The sequence below is a fragment of the Pan troglodytes genome, chromosome 7 (genome assembly GCF_028858775.2).
Source record: "Pan troglodytes isolate AG18354 chromosome 7, NHGRI_mPanTro3-v2.0_pri, whole genome shotgun sequence".
In the NCBI taxonomy this organism is placed as follows: domain Eukaryota; kingdom Metazoa; phylum Chordata; class Mammalia; order Primates; family Hominidae; genus Pan; species Pan troglodytes.
Window position 1 is genome coordinate 148,982,266 of NC_072405.2, and position 18,141 is coordinate 149,000,406.

At 46.8% G+C, this 18,141-nt stretch overlaps 1 protein-coding gene across 2 annotated transcripts in view; it reads right to left on the reverse strand.

Moving 5' to 3' along the window:
• The window catches only part of COL22A1 (collagen type XXII alpha 1 chain), a 326,455-nt gene that overhangs the window by 139,648 nt on the left and 168,666 nt on the right, over positions 1–18,141 (reverse strand). For both annotated transcript variants that reach the window (XM_003311931.6, XM_063817403.1), the window contains one exon: positions 9,051–9,104. In XM_003311931.6, the coding sequence (XP_003311979.3) occupies positions 9,051–9,104 (54 nt within the window). The remainder of the gene's footprint in view (positions 1–9,050; positions 9,105–18,141) is intronic.

Sequence of the window (18,141 nt, forward strand, 5' to 3'; positions counted from 1 at the left end):
GGAGTGTTTTATGCTTTTTCAAAAAGGTGAGCCCAGGAAGCCGGCCCCCTGACCAGCCCCTCGCTCTGGCCCTGCTTGCCTTCCTCCTTTGCCCCTTGCAAACACCCTTGCCCTGCTGCTGCTTGCTAGTTTGGAGTCTCATAGCACGTTAGAGGTGATGGCTCTTTAGCGGTCTCCTAGTGGAAATTAAACCTCCTTGTCTGACAATGAAGAAAACTGAGGCCCAAAGAGGGTCAGGACCCACTTTGGGTCACACAGCCATCATCTCTGGCTGCTGCAGACACACCTGGAGGGCCTGTCACAAATGCAGGTACACAGAACCCTTGTTCAGATTCAGAGGCAGCAGGTCAGGGACAGGCCCCAAGGGTCAGTGACTTTTGAGACACCAGGTAATTCTGATGAGCTGCCAGGTTTGGGCATGACTCGTCCAGGCCAGCTCCGTATTCCACCATCACCACCACTAGCACTGCTGATGAGCCTGTGAGCATAACATCCCAGGAAGAAGCACAACCCAGGAGAGAGAAAAAAACCAGAAAGGCAGGACAAGGGGCTCGGCCACCTCCATTCAATGTATGCTCCACCTGTGTTTCATACACCAGCTCATTCCAGCCCTCCACTGGCCATGGGAGGCTGGGCTTTTTCATTAAATTTACAGAGGAGGAAAATGAACTGATATTAGATAAAGCTCATATATGGATACAGCACCCTGATCCCTTCTCTCCTCCCAAGCCCAGTACCCCAGCCTTGCAAACTGTCTGCACAGTCCCCACTCAAGGACACGGGTCTCACCCTGCTGTTACAGCCCCTTTCCACCCTTTAACACAATGAGATCTCCTAAAAGACTCTGCATGTTAAGGGAGACTAGAACTTAGGGCTCTAAATATGGGTTTGAAGATCTCAAAGTCTATCTCCCTGGTAAGACCACAGCAACTGGTTCCATGCTATGCACACAGTAGAGGTTGAGTCACTGTCTGCTTGTTTGATGCTGTACACTTCGGAAAGAGAGGGAAAGCCTACCCAGTCATTAAACCTAGCAACTGCCATAGCCATTTACAGAGAGAGAGAAGCTGGAAGCAGCTGGAAGCAACTGTCTGAAAGTCTGGAAAGCTCTTCCAGGAGGGATCACAAAAAGGGTGAGGTGATTTGCTTCCAGCCTCTTTTCCAATTTACAGGGGACGTGCTCACAAGTCCAAGTGGGAAACGCCAGGTGTGGTGGCAGGAGAGAACAGCCCTCAGGATCCAGCTGCAGCCAACCTACCCCGGACCCTGGTCTCTTGGCCATGCTCTGCCTTCAGATGGCCACAGAGAGCCACACAGTGGGGGCAGAAACTCTAAATAGAGCAGCCGCCTCGCCTTGGGGGTTACATTCAGCCTTGTCCTGATTACCACACAGGTGCTGAAGCTGGGACTTCAGCTGTGGCATAACTCGCTTTGTTTCTGACACAGCCTCAGGCCAGCTGTGGGGAGGGCTGGTGAGGGAGGGGTAGGAGGGCAGGAGCATCCTGGGAGGACCTGGATGTGAGGGCCTTTCAGCCCACGGCTAGGATAGCTATTTCTACTTTGGCACTCCCCCAAAAGGAAGGGAGAAAACTGAATTTCCTAAAGCACTGACTATATGCCTGGCATCCTACAAGGATTTTGTCCATATTACCACAAGGCCCCTGGACAGTATCTGTCTCCCTGCCCATGTGCAGGTCCCTGCACTCAGGGTCTGGGAAGATTCACACCTTGGATGGAAGAGGGTGTCAACAGGTGACAGGGTGTGGGTGATGCCTTTAAAGGGAGAGGGGCAGTGGGCAGGCACAGCTTTGATCCTTAAAGCCAAGGACCTGCACTATCCTGGAGCACCTGGAAGAAGTTATCCCTGGAGACCCAGTATGGCGGTGGGCAGGGCTCCTTCCCCCAGCCAACGCCTACTACGTACCACTGTGTTCTCTCTGGGGTCTTAAGACAACTCTGCCCTCCACTTCAGAAAATTACAGCCTAGTAAGACACATAAAACACAGGCCTCTGGTGTCCCGGGAAAAGCATCAGAGGGCTTAGGATCGAAGGCAGGGTTATATTTTGAGCAGCTGTGTGACTTACGGCAAGGGTTTCTAAAAATATATAGTAGGTACAAAAATACTTTCTGTGCAAAATTGTTTTGTATAAAAACCATGGCTTCCGGCATGTAGCAGAATTCATGAGATACCTGTTGAAAAGAATGAAAACAGAGAGACAAAAGAGGTGCTCGAAGGCCACGGAGCTCAGAGGAAGGCATGGTAGAGAAATCAGGAGCATCTCGAAAAGTGGGGTGAGCTTGCTGTGGAAGGGCTTAGTAGGGCCTGAACAGAGGGGAGTGGAATAGGAGAGGAAGGAAGCCACAGGAGGATGGAGCTGCTGAGCCATGGCTAGATGGGAGGGGGAGGGGAGGAAGAGACACACACACCCGGGGCAAGAAAGACAAGGCTTTGTCTTCGAGGGAGCACAAAAATAATAGAGGTGGCATCAAAGAGTGACACAAAAAGACTTATGCTTAGAAAGACACATTTCTAGGCTGGGCGCATTGGCTCACACCTGTAATCCCAGCACTTTGGGAGGCCGAGGCAGGCAGATCACCTGAGGTCGGGAGTTCAAGACCAGCCTGGCCAACAAGGAGAAACCCCATCTCTACTAAAAATACAAAATGAGCCAGGCGTGGTGATGCATGCCTGTAATCACAGCTACTAGGGAGGCTGAGGCAGGAGAATCGCTTGAACCTGGGAGGCAGAGGTTGCGGTGATCCAAGATTGCACCATTGCACTCCAGCCTGGGCAACAAGAGCAAAACTCCGTCTCAAAAAAAATAAATAAATAAAGACACATTTCTAGTGTCCTTAGCAGCCAATGGTAGGAGGAAATCTTGCAAGATGAGAGACCATGAGACAAACATGAGAGCAGGCAGAAGGCAGCCAGCGCCAGCACTGGAAGAAGGTGATGGGGGGAGGGATGCAGACGACCAGGGGCAGATCTGAGCCAGAGCTCAGTGGTGATGAGGTGACCAGCTGGATTGGGACTGGGACACAACCTGATACTCAAAAGAGGAGGGCCTTGCAGGGGAATGGGCAGGTGTGTGGGGTTGCTGTGGGGCATGATGGATTCAGTTTTGATCTATTTGAGGTGTTTAGTTAAAAAGTCTGCAGGGCCTGAGAGAGAGAGAGAGAGAGAGAGAGTTCTGGGGGTAACTGTGAATGTAAACAGAGTGCTGGTCTACCCGTGCTGCTGTTGGCTGAGGGATCCCAGAAAGCTCTTGCATTTTCCAGATAAGAGAACACTCTGTAACAGAGGCTCCACATCATCTCAGCTTTCTTGGATGACATAATGGCACTTCAGCATCTTCCATGGCCTTGGGGGACCTTACCGTGAGGCTCAATAGCTACTGTTGAGTTTGGACCAATCTTCTTTGGCCTTCTGATAAATCAGTACCCTCATTTTATGTCCTTTTTTCTTCTGGAAATCAAGTTGAACAATACCTCAAACAGAACAGCCATTTGAGTTACCTCACTGGTAAGTTTCCCAATGAAACCAGAAGACTAATTGCCAAATCATAGGAGAGCAATATTGAACTCATTTTCTATCTTTTTCTGCAAATACTTGAATGGCATTTGGGTTTTCTAGGACTAGAAAGCCCGTTTCCCTTCCTCTCCTCCACTTTCTCCCGCCAAAAAATGTCTAGAAAGCCAAAGATTCTACACATTATTGTCCTTTTATAGATGAGAATATTAGAGTTTCCAGTCTTTCAAGAAAGAATGGGGCTACAGGAAGGCCGAGAATAAAACGCAAGAAGCGACACTGTCAGGAGCACTCACAGGTGCTGCGGGCAAGTCACTCTTCCCCTGTGGGCCAGGGAACAGATAGGTAGAAATTTACGTAAGAAAAATCTGGGACTTTGGTTGAGGATGACCTGGGTCAAATCCCAGGTGGCCTCATACTATGTCAATGGACTTGGACAATGGACTTCTCTCAGAGCCTCATTCCAGCTGCCATAAAATGGTTGGAGGCCCCTTCTTCAAATCACTATGTGTGAATTAAAGAAGTGTGAACTAGGCCAGAACTCAGAGGACTTCACAAATGTTACTTTTCTTTCTTCTCATTTAATTGTTAACAAAATATCTAAACAACCAAATCATCTAATTATTAATGAGTAACAAATTAGTCAATAGACATAAATATTAACAACAAAATATGACTGTTCTCATTATTAGTAATGAAAACAAGTAATTAACCACTTATTAATTAACCAGTCCAATTACTAATGAAGAAACACTTGGTCCCTCTAATACTACAGTGACTATTTAATATGATTAGTAGTTACAATGATGATGCATGAATGACTAATTAACCTAATTATCATTAGTAAAGAATAATTATTCCTAATAACCACCTAGTTCCAATTGGATTTATAAAGTTAGATGGAATTTGAAGATGCATGAAAATTACTTGCATAAATTAGCATGACAATCAAATTCCTTCGTGACTTGGACATGTTTATTTTGGGGGGAAGCAGTTCATAATTTGGGAGTCCTCCTCTGAGACGGTAGATCCCTGTGGCACTAACCCTATGACTTCCCACTTCAAGGGGTTTCTGCACAGAGGCCCAGGCCCACGGCCACCCAGCCTCTTCCCGGGCCAAGCCCTCCCCTGCCTGCATTTCCACCAATTCAAGGGACTTTGTCCTGAGCACAGCACCAAGCTGCACTGCCTGTGCGTAAACACTTGGCCAGCCCAGACACCGGATTTCCAATTTTCCTAAAAGGCTGCCAGGATACAGGAGTCACCACATAGGACATCATCGATGTATAGATTTATTGTAAAATTTTCTAGCAGGTGGAATATTTCATTTTGAAAGACAGGCATAAAAAGCATCTTATAGGATCCCAGCCACCCTGGGGCTTTGCATGCTCCAAGATGGCAGTGCTGGCTCTTCCCATAACGCAAAGCTAATTAAACTCTCTGAGCTTGGTTTCTCTAGATTTTAAATGAGGGTAAGCAATTTTGCTCACAGGCAGTTATAAAGAATAGACACGATTATATATGAAAGCTAAAGAGAATGCTTGGCAACAGCAGAAACTAAACACACATGTTTCCCTTTACTTCTCCCCACTGCTCTTTCAGGGATAGGCTGCCATGGGATCAACCTCGGTTTTCCAGGTCAGTGTCAAGATCCTGCTCTGGGCCTCCACAGAGCCCTGACTTCCTCTCCGAAGCTCAGCTCAGTGGATTCTCCTTCCAAATTAATCCTGTGCTTTTGTTTGATGATGCTTTCACATCTTGAGGCCTTGTGGATGCAGGGAGGGCCTTCCCCTTCCAGGATTAGCTACCTAGAGATCGCAAAGGACTTGCTTGAGAGTAGGACTCTGACCTGCAAATTAGCCCATCCCTAGTCCACCTTCTTCAATCAGGCCCCTGTGGTGTGGGACAGGACACTACCTCTCTGCCCTAAATCACCCCTGGACCAGGTACTAGACCGTGAGAAACCACCCGTACAGCTTGGAGCCTGCGGAAATTATTCAAACTGTCCAATCCTAAGCCTGCTCAGCAACTGACCCTGCCTCGCCCTTGCCCAGTAGTGGCTCCTGCCCAAGTTTGCCTTTCAGCCTTTCTGCCTCCAAACTGCCTCTGTTGCTCCCCGACAGCTCTGCAGGAAATAGACGCTCCCATCCATGGAAACTGTGAGGAGCAAAACTGTCTCCAATGACAGTCGTCTCCTGATCTGTTGGCCTCACCTTGCCTGAATAAATACGAGATTTAGGGTTCAGATGAAAACACCTCCTCTATCTGTGTCTCTTTCTGGCCCATTAATGTACGAATTCTCATGGCATAGACTGCAGCTACTTAGATTTTACGTCCCCAGGGCTGAATTTGGTACCCAGTGCGTACTTAATAAAAAACTGTTGAATGAATAAATCCATGAATGAATAAGCAAATGCATGATAGTAAGCAGGAGAAAACAGAGGCCAGGCCCAGGCAAGGTAGACACATGGATATGTCAGGAAGAGTGAATTAGAGGAAATGACTGAGATGCATAGAAACCCAGGCTCTTGCCGTGGAGAAACAGGAATGCTTTTACACTGTTGGTGGGAGTGTAAATTAGTTCAACCACTGTGGAAGACAGTGTGGCAATTCCTCAAGGATCTAGAACCAGAAATACCATTTGACCCAGCAATCCCATTACTGGGTATATACCCAAAGGATTATAAATCATTCTACTGTAAAGACACATGCACACGCATGTTTATTGCAGCACTATTTACAATAGCAAAGACTTGGAACCAACCCAAATGCCCATCAATGATAGACTGGATAAAGAAAAGGTAGCACATATATACCATGGAATACTATGCAGACATAAAAAAGGATGAGTTCATGTCCTTTGTAGGGACATGGATGAAGCTGGAAATCATCATTCTCAGCAAACTAACACCGGAACGGAAAAACAAATACCACATGTTCTCACTCATAAGTGGCAGTTGAACAATGACAACACATGGACACAGGGAGGGGAACATCACACACTGGGGCCTGTCAGTGGGTTGGGGGAAAGGGGAGGGAGAGCATTAGGACAAATACCTAATGCATGTGGGACTTAAAACCTAGATGACGGGTTGATAGGTGCAACAAACCACCATAGTACATGCATACCTACGTAACAAACCTGCACGTTCTGCACGTGCATCCCAGAACTTACAGTAAAATAAAATTAAACTTTGAAGAAAAAGAAACCTGGCCTCTTAGCGTAAGAGTGGCTGACCTGAACATAGCTTCGATTCCATCAGGCAGTGGCCCCATCCAGGCCACCAGGTGGTACATACTGCAAATGCTATATTGCCTGGTTCTGAACCACTGAGATCCCTGAACACATCAGGGTGCACAATTACAGGGTGCTACTCCCTGCCATGAGAGCCTGGTAATATTTATATCTATAGCACACAGCTCAATGTCTGGCCTTCAGTAAAGAGTCACTGAATGAAAATGACTTCAAAGTTAAAAATGAAAGAACGAAATCTCTTTTCCCAGAGAACAAACAAAGAGTTGTAGGGGGAAAAATTATAGCTTAAAATAATTTGATCGAGCTGCATTGATGGTGAATTTTAAAATACACAAGGTTGACTCACTATGAAGCAAGGTAATAAACATAAGGCAAAACCTACTCTATTTTTCATTATTAATAGCAAAATGCCACAGTGAATGTGAAATCTTTAGAACACTGTGAATTATGATGGATCGTATATTCTTATTCCCTGCTGCATCCTGACCTGAGTGAAGGGTGCAGAAATGAAGTCTCAGATTGCATCCAAGGTGCCATCTTTCACTAGAGTGCTTTCATGTCAGCCAGTAGGAAAAACTGCCTTCTGAAGTGCAGTGAGCAGTGTTTTCGGGATGAGTGCCTCCCTGCCAACGAGGGACGGACAGTGTGACCGCCACCCCGGGGAATCTGGTGTGGAGGTGGGGCTGTCCAGTCCCAGATGAGCTGAAGCCAGGTGCTTTACCACAGCTCCGGGAGAACCAAATGGAAGAGCCCAGCAGTGACTTGTGCCCACCTGCTTGGTGCCAAAGAGGCCAGGAGAACAGGGACAGCCACATCTGTCTACCCCGTGTGCGCTATGCCTCAGGACCTCATTATCACCTCTCATAGTCACTGCTCTTCTCCTCAACCTTCAGGTGTGCCCTCCTTTTTTATGGCGAGAGCTGAGCACTGGGTTCCCTCTGTGCCTTCTGCTTGCTGATCCTGCTTCAGCATGAACTTACTGATGCCAGGGGAGGCCCAGATCAGGGGACAGGAGTGAAGCTTTGGTGGGTGGGGGGGTCAAAGAAAGGATGAAGGGAATTCTGTACACTGCAAAGGCCAGGCAGAGAGCTTCAGGGGCTTGCCATGTTTTGTCCACACTGTGGTACCCTGTGGGGGACCCATGGTGATGCTGCATTTGAAAATAAGGAAGACTAAGACAGTTTAGGGCCTCGGTCATGCAGGGAGGAAGGGATTTGAAGCCAGGCGTCTGCCTAGCAGAGGGTGGCCCTGAGTGAAGCCCTCTGCGCCTGGAGCCTCACCCCTCATCTATAACATGGGGACAAGGACCCTGAGGGTGCCTATCTAGATGGGTGGGTGTCAGGATCCACATGGCCGGCACTAGGATGGCACAGCTGGACCTGTGGAAGCAGAGCCAAGTATGGCCTGTGGGAGTTGGGCCAAGTATGAGGACAGAGGAAGCTACACCAGAACTGAGTCCTAAAAGACCCAGAGAAGCTGGAAGAAGGAGGAGGAGGCAGAGAATCCTGGGAGCGAGAACAGCACCTGCCTAGGAAAGAGGCCTCTGAGACTGGGGCCCTAACCCCATCATTTTACAGATGGGGAAACTGAGGCCCCATCTCAGTTTGAGCAGGGGAAGGACTTGGCCAATGTCCCAGTGTTTTGGAGGACAGACTGAGACCCAAACCCAGGCCTCTTAGCTCCTATGATAGTGGCCGCCCTTTTGGTTTTCTGGCTTCTGTGGCTGATCCCCTTACAACTCTCACTGGGTTCATCTTCCTACCCCTGCTGCTCCATGCCCTGTGCTCCGGCGGCACCACATGCTGCTCCATTCCTGCCCAGCGCTGCGCTGCGGTGCACCAGGTCCCTGCAGAGCTGTGCCCCAGGGAAGGCCCTCCCTCCGCTCATTCCAGCCTGGCTGGCAGTGCCTTGTCTGCCAAGGTGAGACAAGCCTCTTCATGACTGATTTCCCCACCACCTCGTCCTGGGGTCCCCCTTCGCCTCCCAGCACTTCCCTTTCTCCTAGGACTGCTCATCACTTTTATCACCCCCATCTGCCTCCAGATGGAAATTCCGTCAGGATAGCCAACAATGGCCATTCAGCTCCCACACAGGACAGCAGAGGAGGAGGGAGGGAGGACACGTGACCCACTGGCCGTTCTTTTTAATAGTTTGATGAGGTGACCAGCAGGATTCTGGCTGCCCACCTGAGAGCTGCTGCCTGGTCATTTATTTAATCAGAGAAAAGCAGCATTGCTATGGAAGAGAATGTAAAAGGTAGTTACCTGCAGCCCCAGCAATCCAGGGATTCCAGGTGGTCCCATGTCACCTTTCTTCCCCTGAGTGTAAAAGAAGAAGCTAAAATTAACAAGCAGGCAATTGTCAACCAGAGCTGGTTTAATAATGAGTCTCGGTGGACATTTGGGTCTTTATTACTCTCAACCTCTCAGATTAACAATTGTCCCTCAGGAGTGCCCCACAGAGGAACAACGTGGGATCAGAAAAAGGACTCAGGCTTTTTCTGAGGTCAGGAGTAAGGCTTGGGATCCCAGCTCTGTAACTTAAATGTGTTCGGTAACTCATGGCCCCATATTCAAAAGATACAGAAAGGTATACCCAAGAAAAGTCTCCTTTTAATCCCAGTCTCAGCCACTCAGTTCCTTTCCTTGCAAACAACTAATCTTACTAGATGCTGGTTAATTTTCCCAGAGAGATTTTATGCATTGGTAAGCCTTACACACGCACACACACAAACACACACACTCCCCCGTCCCCCGTTTCTTCACAGACTTCAGCATGCCATTCAATCTGTTAAACTTTGCTTCTTTGTTTCCATTTAATTTATCTAAGCCACATCCCATATCACATGGAGAGTTGCTGGTATCCTTCATACAGGTGCATGGTTTTCCCTGTGCAAATGAGGCATGATGCATTGAAACAACCCCCTCCTCGTGGCTAGGTAGGTTACTTAGGGCGTTTCTGCTCTTTTGCTGTGGGAATCCACGCTTCAGTGCATACATGTTCAGTATCCAGCAGGGTGATGTTGTGGGGTGACCTGAGGCCATCTCCTTAAATAGGGGTAAGGTGTGTGTTGGTTAGTTTAATTTACATAATGTGGTAATGGCATATATTGTATAACAGAGGTTATCTGAAGAACAGAATACAGCCCTTTTTGGCATTGTCCTGGTGGTTTTCTTGATTAAAAAAAAGCACTACAATCAAGAATTGAAAGTAAAATAAGACCTTGATAAGATCTATATTTTTTTTGAGTGTCTATTTCACGGCAAACTCTCTTTCTAGTTCTTCCCACCTGATCCTTTCCTAATTTACTCTGCAAGAGGACCCTGGAATGCCCATGTTCTCATCCCACTGATGAGTGTGCAAATCGAGGCTTGGAGCTCATGTCTCTCTTGTTGCACAGCTAGTAAGGGGCAGAGTTCAGATCACACCCAGTTCTATGCAGACTTGAAGCCTGTGCCAATATTGCTACAAAATAACTCTAAGTGTATCTGTGAGATTGTAAAACTTGATATTGTCCTCTCCTCTCATTCAGCAACTCTGGCCCTCTTCTCTCTGCCCCTTGGTGACTCTTGCTTGTCTCCACTGTCCCGGAATCTCCAACTCAAGCACACCCTGGGAGCAACAGGGAGGATGGATTAAGGCTGTTCAAGTTGCTTCTCTCACTGCCCAGCATAACCCATAACATTGCCTTGGACCAGCCCACCATTCTCTCTCCCCAGAACCACTGCAGTAGCCTTCTAAAGAGTGCCTCCCTTAACACACTTGGCCATTGCACTTTTCCCCTCAAAGCAGCCAGGATGATATCATTAAAACATAAATCATGTCACATCTCCTCTGCTCAAAACACTACAATGCCTCTCAGCTCACATAGAGCAGAACTTTAATGACCTCCAGCCTGCCCTCCATGACCTCATTTCCTCCAACCCTCTTCTCATTTCCATGTACTTTTTTCCCACCTCCAGCCACACTGGCCTCCCACCTCCACCTTGAATCTGCCAAATGCATTCCAAACTGAAGGTCTGTCCACTGGCGTTTCCTTCTGCCTGGGTTTGTTCCCCAGGTATCCACATAGATCAATTTTTCAATTCAATTTGGTTTCTGCTGAAATGCTCCTTTAACTGAATGTCTTCTTTGGCCAGCCTCACCAGAATAGCACTCCCTCTGTCCCACTGTGTCTTCTCATGCTGCCGTAATTTCCTTAGTGTGGATCCTCACCAGATGCACCACTGGCGTTTGTGCTTATTTATTGCATGTCTACCCCTACTGGGACACAAGCCACCTGAAAGTGGAGTCGGGCTCTGGTTTTGCTTGATGCTATATACTGTAGGCTCAGGACAGTGCCTGCCACACAGTGGACATTCAATAGACATTTGTGGGCTGAATAAATCATCCCTTTGAGAACTATGCAGTCCCAAGCCATGATGGTGGCACTGAGGATAGCAGTGAAAAGTTAGAGAAAAGTGATATCAGGGAGGAAGGGAAGATACAACTTGGACATTTGCTGACTAGCAGAGAGAGTGAGTGAGCCTGGTTTAGAAGCCCCTGGATCCACACCTTTGAGCTGTGAACCCATCAGGCTGGAGGGTGCGATAATGTCTGGGTCTCAATGAGTTTCTTGATACTTGCCAGGTAGAATTCAAGATGTGGTCACAGATACCTTCAGAAGACAGCCAAGCCTTGGAGGCACTGGGTTTCTCCATCCATCTGATCCAGCTCTGATTAATGCAGACATCGGGAAGCTGATCATAAGACAGCTAAGAGTTGCCAGCTCCCCTTCCTCAGGGAAAGGAAACCAGACACCTTCCATTTTCTATCTAGACAGACACCCCCTCCAGTTGCTTCCAGGGGATTCTATAGAGAGTCACCGGTTATTTACAAGATGAATAAACCATTTTCCCTCAAGGTCAGTGGGAGGACCTGGTGAATAATCATCGGAAGTTAGAATCCAAGCAAGCAATGTAACTGTGTTGAGAGGAAAGACTGAAAGGAGAGATTGGAATATCTAATGGTTGGTAAGAAAGGATGAGAGAGAAGAGATGCAGAGGTCTGGGCCATGACTGAGCAGAATGACTCATTAAGATGCCGTCGTGGTCGGGGGATGAAGCATCAGTTCCCTCTCCAGGGTGACACAATCACCATTTGGGGATGCAGCAAGGTCTCAGCAGCAATCCGCTTCCTGAGCTGACCCCAGGATCTTATGTAAAAGTGTTACTCATGCTCAGGAAGGTGAACACCTAAGTTGACAACAGGATTTGTAAAAGGCATGAATTCAGGAGGTGTTCCTTTGCCAGGAAAGTTGAATCAATTGATCTGGAAGAGCAGATGTATGGGCAAGTAGGAGGCGCGTGGTAGACAAGAGAGAAATGCAAAGAAACACATCTATGGAAGCAGACACCATAAGCATTAGGTTTTAAGCAAGGAGAAAGAAACCAAAAAGGTGGCAAGAGGCCAGAGAAAGAAAAGTGTCAGAGCAGGTCTTTCATGGGTCATCCATGAAGGGGTATCATCCAGAGAAGCCTCAGGATAACATCTCTCTGGCATCTGTACCTTCTGCACCCCCAGCATCATGGGCCATTCCAGTGCCTCTCAAAGGTGGCCTTCCTTCCTGTAGCCACAGCCACAGGAATCCACCCTGTTCCCAGGCCCAGTCTCTTCCTTCAGGCCCTCCTGGGCCAACCTCTGCAGGCATCTGAGCTGTTCGATTTGGAGATTCCTGGGGTTCTAACCTACCTTTTCAGTTTGGTGTCCAGGGTTCACACCATCATCTCCTAAGCAAGAGCCCAAATGGACTGCTTAGCTCAGCCCCAAATACCCACTTAGGACTTCTGATGCCTGAGACGTTGCCATGCTGCTCCCTCTGTCTGTAATCCTCCCTTCACATCTCAGCCCATCAAAATCACATCCCAGTTCAGTGCTACCTCTTCCATGAAGCTTAAGCAGAAATGACAACAGCTCAAATGATGAGAAACAAATACTTGAGTCATGGATTTCCTGGGGCCACCCAAGAGCTAACAAGTTAGAATTGCCAGGTGGGGTACAAAGCTCCAAGTGAGTAGAATCAAAGGAATTCTCTGTGTTCTTTCTCCAACCCCTTTCCTCTATGATATTGTAAGGAAAAGAAGTTTAAATCTAAGGTACATTGGAAGGATAAGCCATTTAACTTGCTGAGTCTTTGTTTTCCCACGTGGAAGATTATAATCATGATAATTATTTCAAAAGATAATAGAAGAAATGATTTAATATTTGAGGAAGTTATTTATAAAACACAATAAAGCATCCCTCAACTGTAACAGAGAGTGATGAGAATGAGGAGGAAGATGATAATGACTATGAGGAAGAAGAAATAGTGAGAGTCATATTCTGGCTCCTTTGTGTTCCTGTAGTGGGTGATAGACTGTGTGTCAAACAGATCTGGTTTCAAAATTCAACCTCCTAGCAGTGCCACAGGGTTTAAATTGGATGACGCCCACAAAGTACTTAGTAATAGTGGTTATGGTGATGACAATGGTAGCAGTTGGTGATTTTGATGATAATAATGGTGGTGGTGGCGGTGATGGGGTCTTGTGGTGGCATTGATGATGATGGCATTAATGGTTATGGTAGTGATGGAGTTGATGGTGATGGTGATGATGGTGGTGATGGTGGTGATGGTGATGATAGTGGTGATGGTGATGATAGTGATGGTGATGGTGATGATGGTGATGGTGATGATAGTAGTGATGGTGATGGTGATGGTAGAGTTGATAGTGATGGTGATGGTGGAGTTGATGGTGATGGTGATGGTAGAGTTGATGGTGATGGTGATGATGGTGGTGATGGTGATGATAGTAGCCATGGTGATGGTGATGGTGGAGTTGTTGGTGATGGTGGTAGTGATTGTGATGATGGTGGAGTTGATGGTGATGGTGATGGTAAAGTTGATGACGGTAGTAGCGATCGTGATGGTGATGGTGGAGTTGATGGTGATGGTGATGATGGTGGTGATGGTGACGATAGTAGTGATGGTGATGGTGGAGTTGATGGTGATGGTGGTAGTGATCATGATGGTGATGGTGGAGTTGATGGTGATGGTGCTAGTGATCGTGATGGTGATGGTGGAGTTGATGGTGATGATGATGGTAGAGTTGATGATGATGGTGGTAGTGATTGTGATGGTGATGGTGGAGTTGATGGTGATGGTGAAGTTGATGATGATGGTGGTAGTGATTGTGATGGTGATGGTGGAGTTGATGGTGATGGTAGAGTTGATGATGATGGTAGTAGTGATTGTGATGGTGGAGCTGATGAGGGTGATGGTGGTAGTGATAGTGATGATGATGGTGGAGTTGATGGTGATGGTGGAGTTGATGAGGGTGATGGTGGTAGTGATTGTGATGGTGATGGTGGAGTTCATGGTGATGGTGGTAGTGATCACGATGGTGATGGTGGAGTTGGTGATGATGACGGTAGAGTTGATGATGATGGTAGTAGTGATTGTGATGGTGGAGTTGATGGTGATGGTGGTAGTGATTGCAATGGTGATGGTGGAGTTGATGGTGATGGTGATGGTGGAGTTGATGATGATGGTAGTAGTGATTGTGATGGTAGAGTTGATGATGATGGTAGTAGTGATTGTGATGGTAGAGTTGATGATGGTAGTAGTGATTGTGATGGTGATGGTGGAGTTGATGGTGATGATGATGGTAGAGTTGATGATGGTAGTAGTGATTGTGATGGTGGAGTTGATGGTGCTGGTGGTAGTGATCATGATGGTGATGGTAGAGTTGATGGTTTTGGTGGTAATGATGGTGATAGTGATGGTGGTGATCGTGGTGATGGTGATGGTGATGATGCTAACATTATTGGTGGCAGTGGTGATAGTGGCAACTCTAGTAAAGGTAGATGTAGCAGTGGCTATGTAATCTCTGCAGTTTTGTCCCATAACTGGTTTCAGAGATTTGAGAAGTGCTAGAAAAAATAAATTTTGTAGCAATAAAGAGCTGTTTTACTAACGATAGGCCTGTTTCTTGTCATTTTTCTTTTCTTCTCTTTTAAATTGCTACCCAGCACAATATCTGGATTAAGTGTTTGTAATTTATCAAGAGGGCAGATTTTTCAAGCCATTCTGAATGCCAAGATGCTGAGCAGAACTGGTATTTCCAAGGTTGCCTGTCTGCCCATGGAGAGGAAGGAAGCCTATAAATTCAGAACAGCAATTCTCTCCCAGCCAGGATGAGTTAACACAGTCATCTGAGGGGCCATTAACAGATAAAAGGATTGCTTGTGCAACTGATTCTAATATGTGCCGTATGGTCTTCTGCTCAGTTCCTGTTCTCCAGGCCTCAGAATGTCAAACATGATTATTTTCTACTGGTTAGAGCTGAAACCAGGTGCGCAGGGAAAACCCAGGGTGTCCTGATATAAACCCTGGCTTCATGCCATGAAATGAATCAAACAGTAGCCTAGGATCCAAACAACACTGTTACCACCTGGTAGAGCAGGAAAAGCCAGGAAAAAGATTTTAGAATGAAAAAGGAAAACGAATTCAACCTAGGCTGCCACTGCAAGAAAAGACTGGCCATGTGTCCTTCCTCAAATCTACTAGAAATCAGAGCTGGTGGGCCAGATAACCTGCAACAATAATGAGACCCTTGGTTCCAAGCGAAAGCCAGGGATTAAGTTGATGTGTGCCCAGTGCATCCTATCGGACAGGTATGGTCAGGTATTGAGGGTCCTAGATCTATTCAAAGCATGCACAGCAAGGACAGTTAACTTCCATGTTAGAATTCTGACATGCACATGGATACACACACACACACAACACACACACACACACACACACACTCATACTCACAATATTGAAGCAAAGAGGGTGGAGAATTCGGAGCCAGGCAGATCTCATGCCCCAGGTATAAGTACCCTCACTACCTACAGCCTGGGTGACACTCAGTAATTTGATGTATACCTTTAAGTCTTAGAATCCTAATTAGTAGAATGGGATTAAAGCCGCCATACCTCAGAGAGTCCTTGTGGGAATTAAATGAGAATCATGGGTGCAAACAGTTCCCTAGGGAAGTGCCTGCTATGCAGTGACTATTCAATCAATGTTATTTCCTTTCTCCCTTCTCCTAGCTATACATCTATAAAGAGAGATTCCATTTTTAAAATGCGTTCTTAAAGTAAATGACAGTCAAGAACACAGTGAGATGGGTGGGGAGCACTGCCGTCTTTGTAAGAGGGGACATCTTGCTGGATAAGATCACCTCTCCAGTCTTCATCTATTGATGACAGGGAAGAGAAACCAGAAGATACTGAGAAAATGATCAGATGAACCAAAGAGGTCACTCGCTGTGGGAAGAGCAATGACCAAGATCTAAGTGACCTTGAGAAGGTCATTCACGTTTCTGGATATATGTCTCACTGTGAGTCTCAAAGATCCCTGCTGCCACAATGCTTCTATAGACATTCCAAATTTTACATTTTGTTGAAATGTGTCACAATATACAATTTTTTTTTTTACCAACTTTTCTTTTCTTTTTTTTAAATCTTCCAGAGAAGATGAAAGATGATGTCTAGGCGATTTCAGCTGAGACTCAGTGCTACAGAGCAAGGCAGGGTGTAAGAAGGGACCACATTCTCTTCTCCAAAATGAGGCATCCCCTGTGGAAGGTGAGAACCCAGGTGACCAGGCACCCAGTTCTGAATCTTGTCCTCTTCTAATCATTCACTTATGTTTCTTAACTGTATGAGATTATATTAATGTCATTACCTATTTAATTAATGCCATTATCTATTTATGCATATTTTATAGGCATATTTGTATTGTATTTATAACTATGTTATGTGTCCATAAAATATGTGTTTTACAGGTGTGAGGTACTCTTCTCATTACTGTGGTTATAAAAATAAATAAGAAAAAGTCCTTCCTCTCATAGTCTTACATTCTATTAAAGAAAACAAAAACAAATTCTCAAATAAGAAAAATATCAGCTAAATCTGCAGAAAATTAAAATGGGATGGTGTGAGACTAACAGTGACAGCCATTTTGAGGTGGATGATTCGGGCATGACAATTTTTTTATTGGAAAAGTGAGCCTCCTGGAAGCTCTGAAAGGTCCCACTGCTGCAGTGGCCTTGAGCCAGGCTGGTTCTTCCGCCAAAGCATTCAGGATTCAGACGCAACTGCAGCATCTCTCATTTCAACTAGGTGACAGTGCTCCCTGATCAACCTCCTTAATGCCCAGCTCAGACAACAGGCAGGAAATTAAAGCCTTGGAAAGAGAAATGCAGTCCTTCCCTATCTCTCTGCCTGGTGACTGCTACCGCCCTCCAGCAGGCAGGCAGGCAGGCGGGCGGGCAGGTGGGCGGGCATCTCCTGCAGCTCCGGGGATGGCGTGGAGCGTGCCTCGCTCTCAATTCTCCCTTTTACCATGTCAATGTGGAAAAATACCAGCTTTGTCCAAAATGAATGCATTTACTTTGCCGAGGATTATCCTGTCTGCCTGTTGCTAATCTCTAAAATAAAGGGCCTGGGTTCTGTTGCCCCCCAACCCGTGTTTAGTGTCTGTCTCTCCATGCCCAGGTTCCAGCTTGCTGTCAGCCGTCAGCCTCGTCTCTTCCCTTGCACAGCCTGAGCATGTGCAGTGATGCCCAGGAGCTCTTCTGAGTGATGTTTCAATTGAAGTTGATGAGGAGGAAATGACAGGTCATGGCAAGGGAAGGAGAGAGATAATTTTTTGAATAAGTCATTTTGTCTCGCATTTTCCTGACTCAGCTAGAGAGCGACTGAACAGGAAGCTGCTTCCAAGCCCACAACATTACAATTTGTTTCTACTCCCTTTTTCTCCATAGATGCAGGCACTGAGCTAGCAATATCCAAAGGACAGAACACAACCTGAATCAGGGAATCACCTTTGATGACTGAAAGGCCATGGGCCCCCCAAAACCCACTTGCTCATCATCCTTGATTCACTAGAGGAAGCAAGACAAGCGGGGAGCCATCCTCTGTGTTGCTCTGCACCCTGTGCTAATGCTCCCACCATCCTGCCTTGTCACTCTTAGTTGACTCTCCTCTGCTAGACGCTGGGACTTTCAGAGCATGACTTCTGCCCTTTCCTCAGCATGCCCTCCACCTGGCATCCGACCTGAACCAGGATGGGTGCTCAGAAGCCCTGTGCTTTGCCCAGCCCCTGCCTTTTCTCAGTGGATCACCGTGGGAGCCTTCTAACTGGCCTCCTTCCTGCAGTCTGTTCTCAATGCAATAAGACACATGAATGTGTTTAGGGTGCAACCCGGGCCCTGCCACTGCGACCCTCAAAACCCCAGAATGAGCAACCACGACCAGAAATGTATGAGATAGGCCCATCTGGAACCTGAC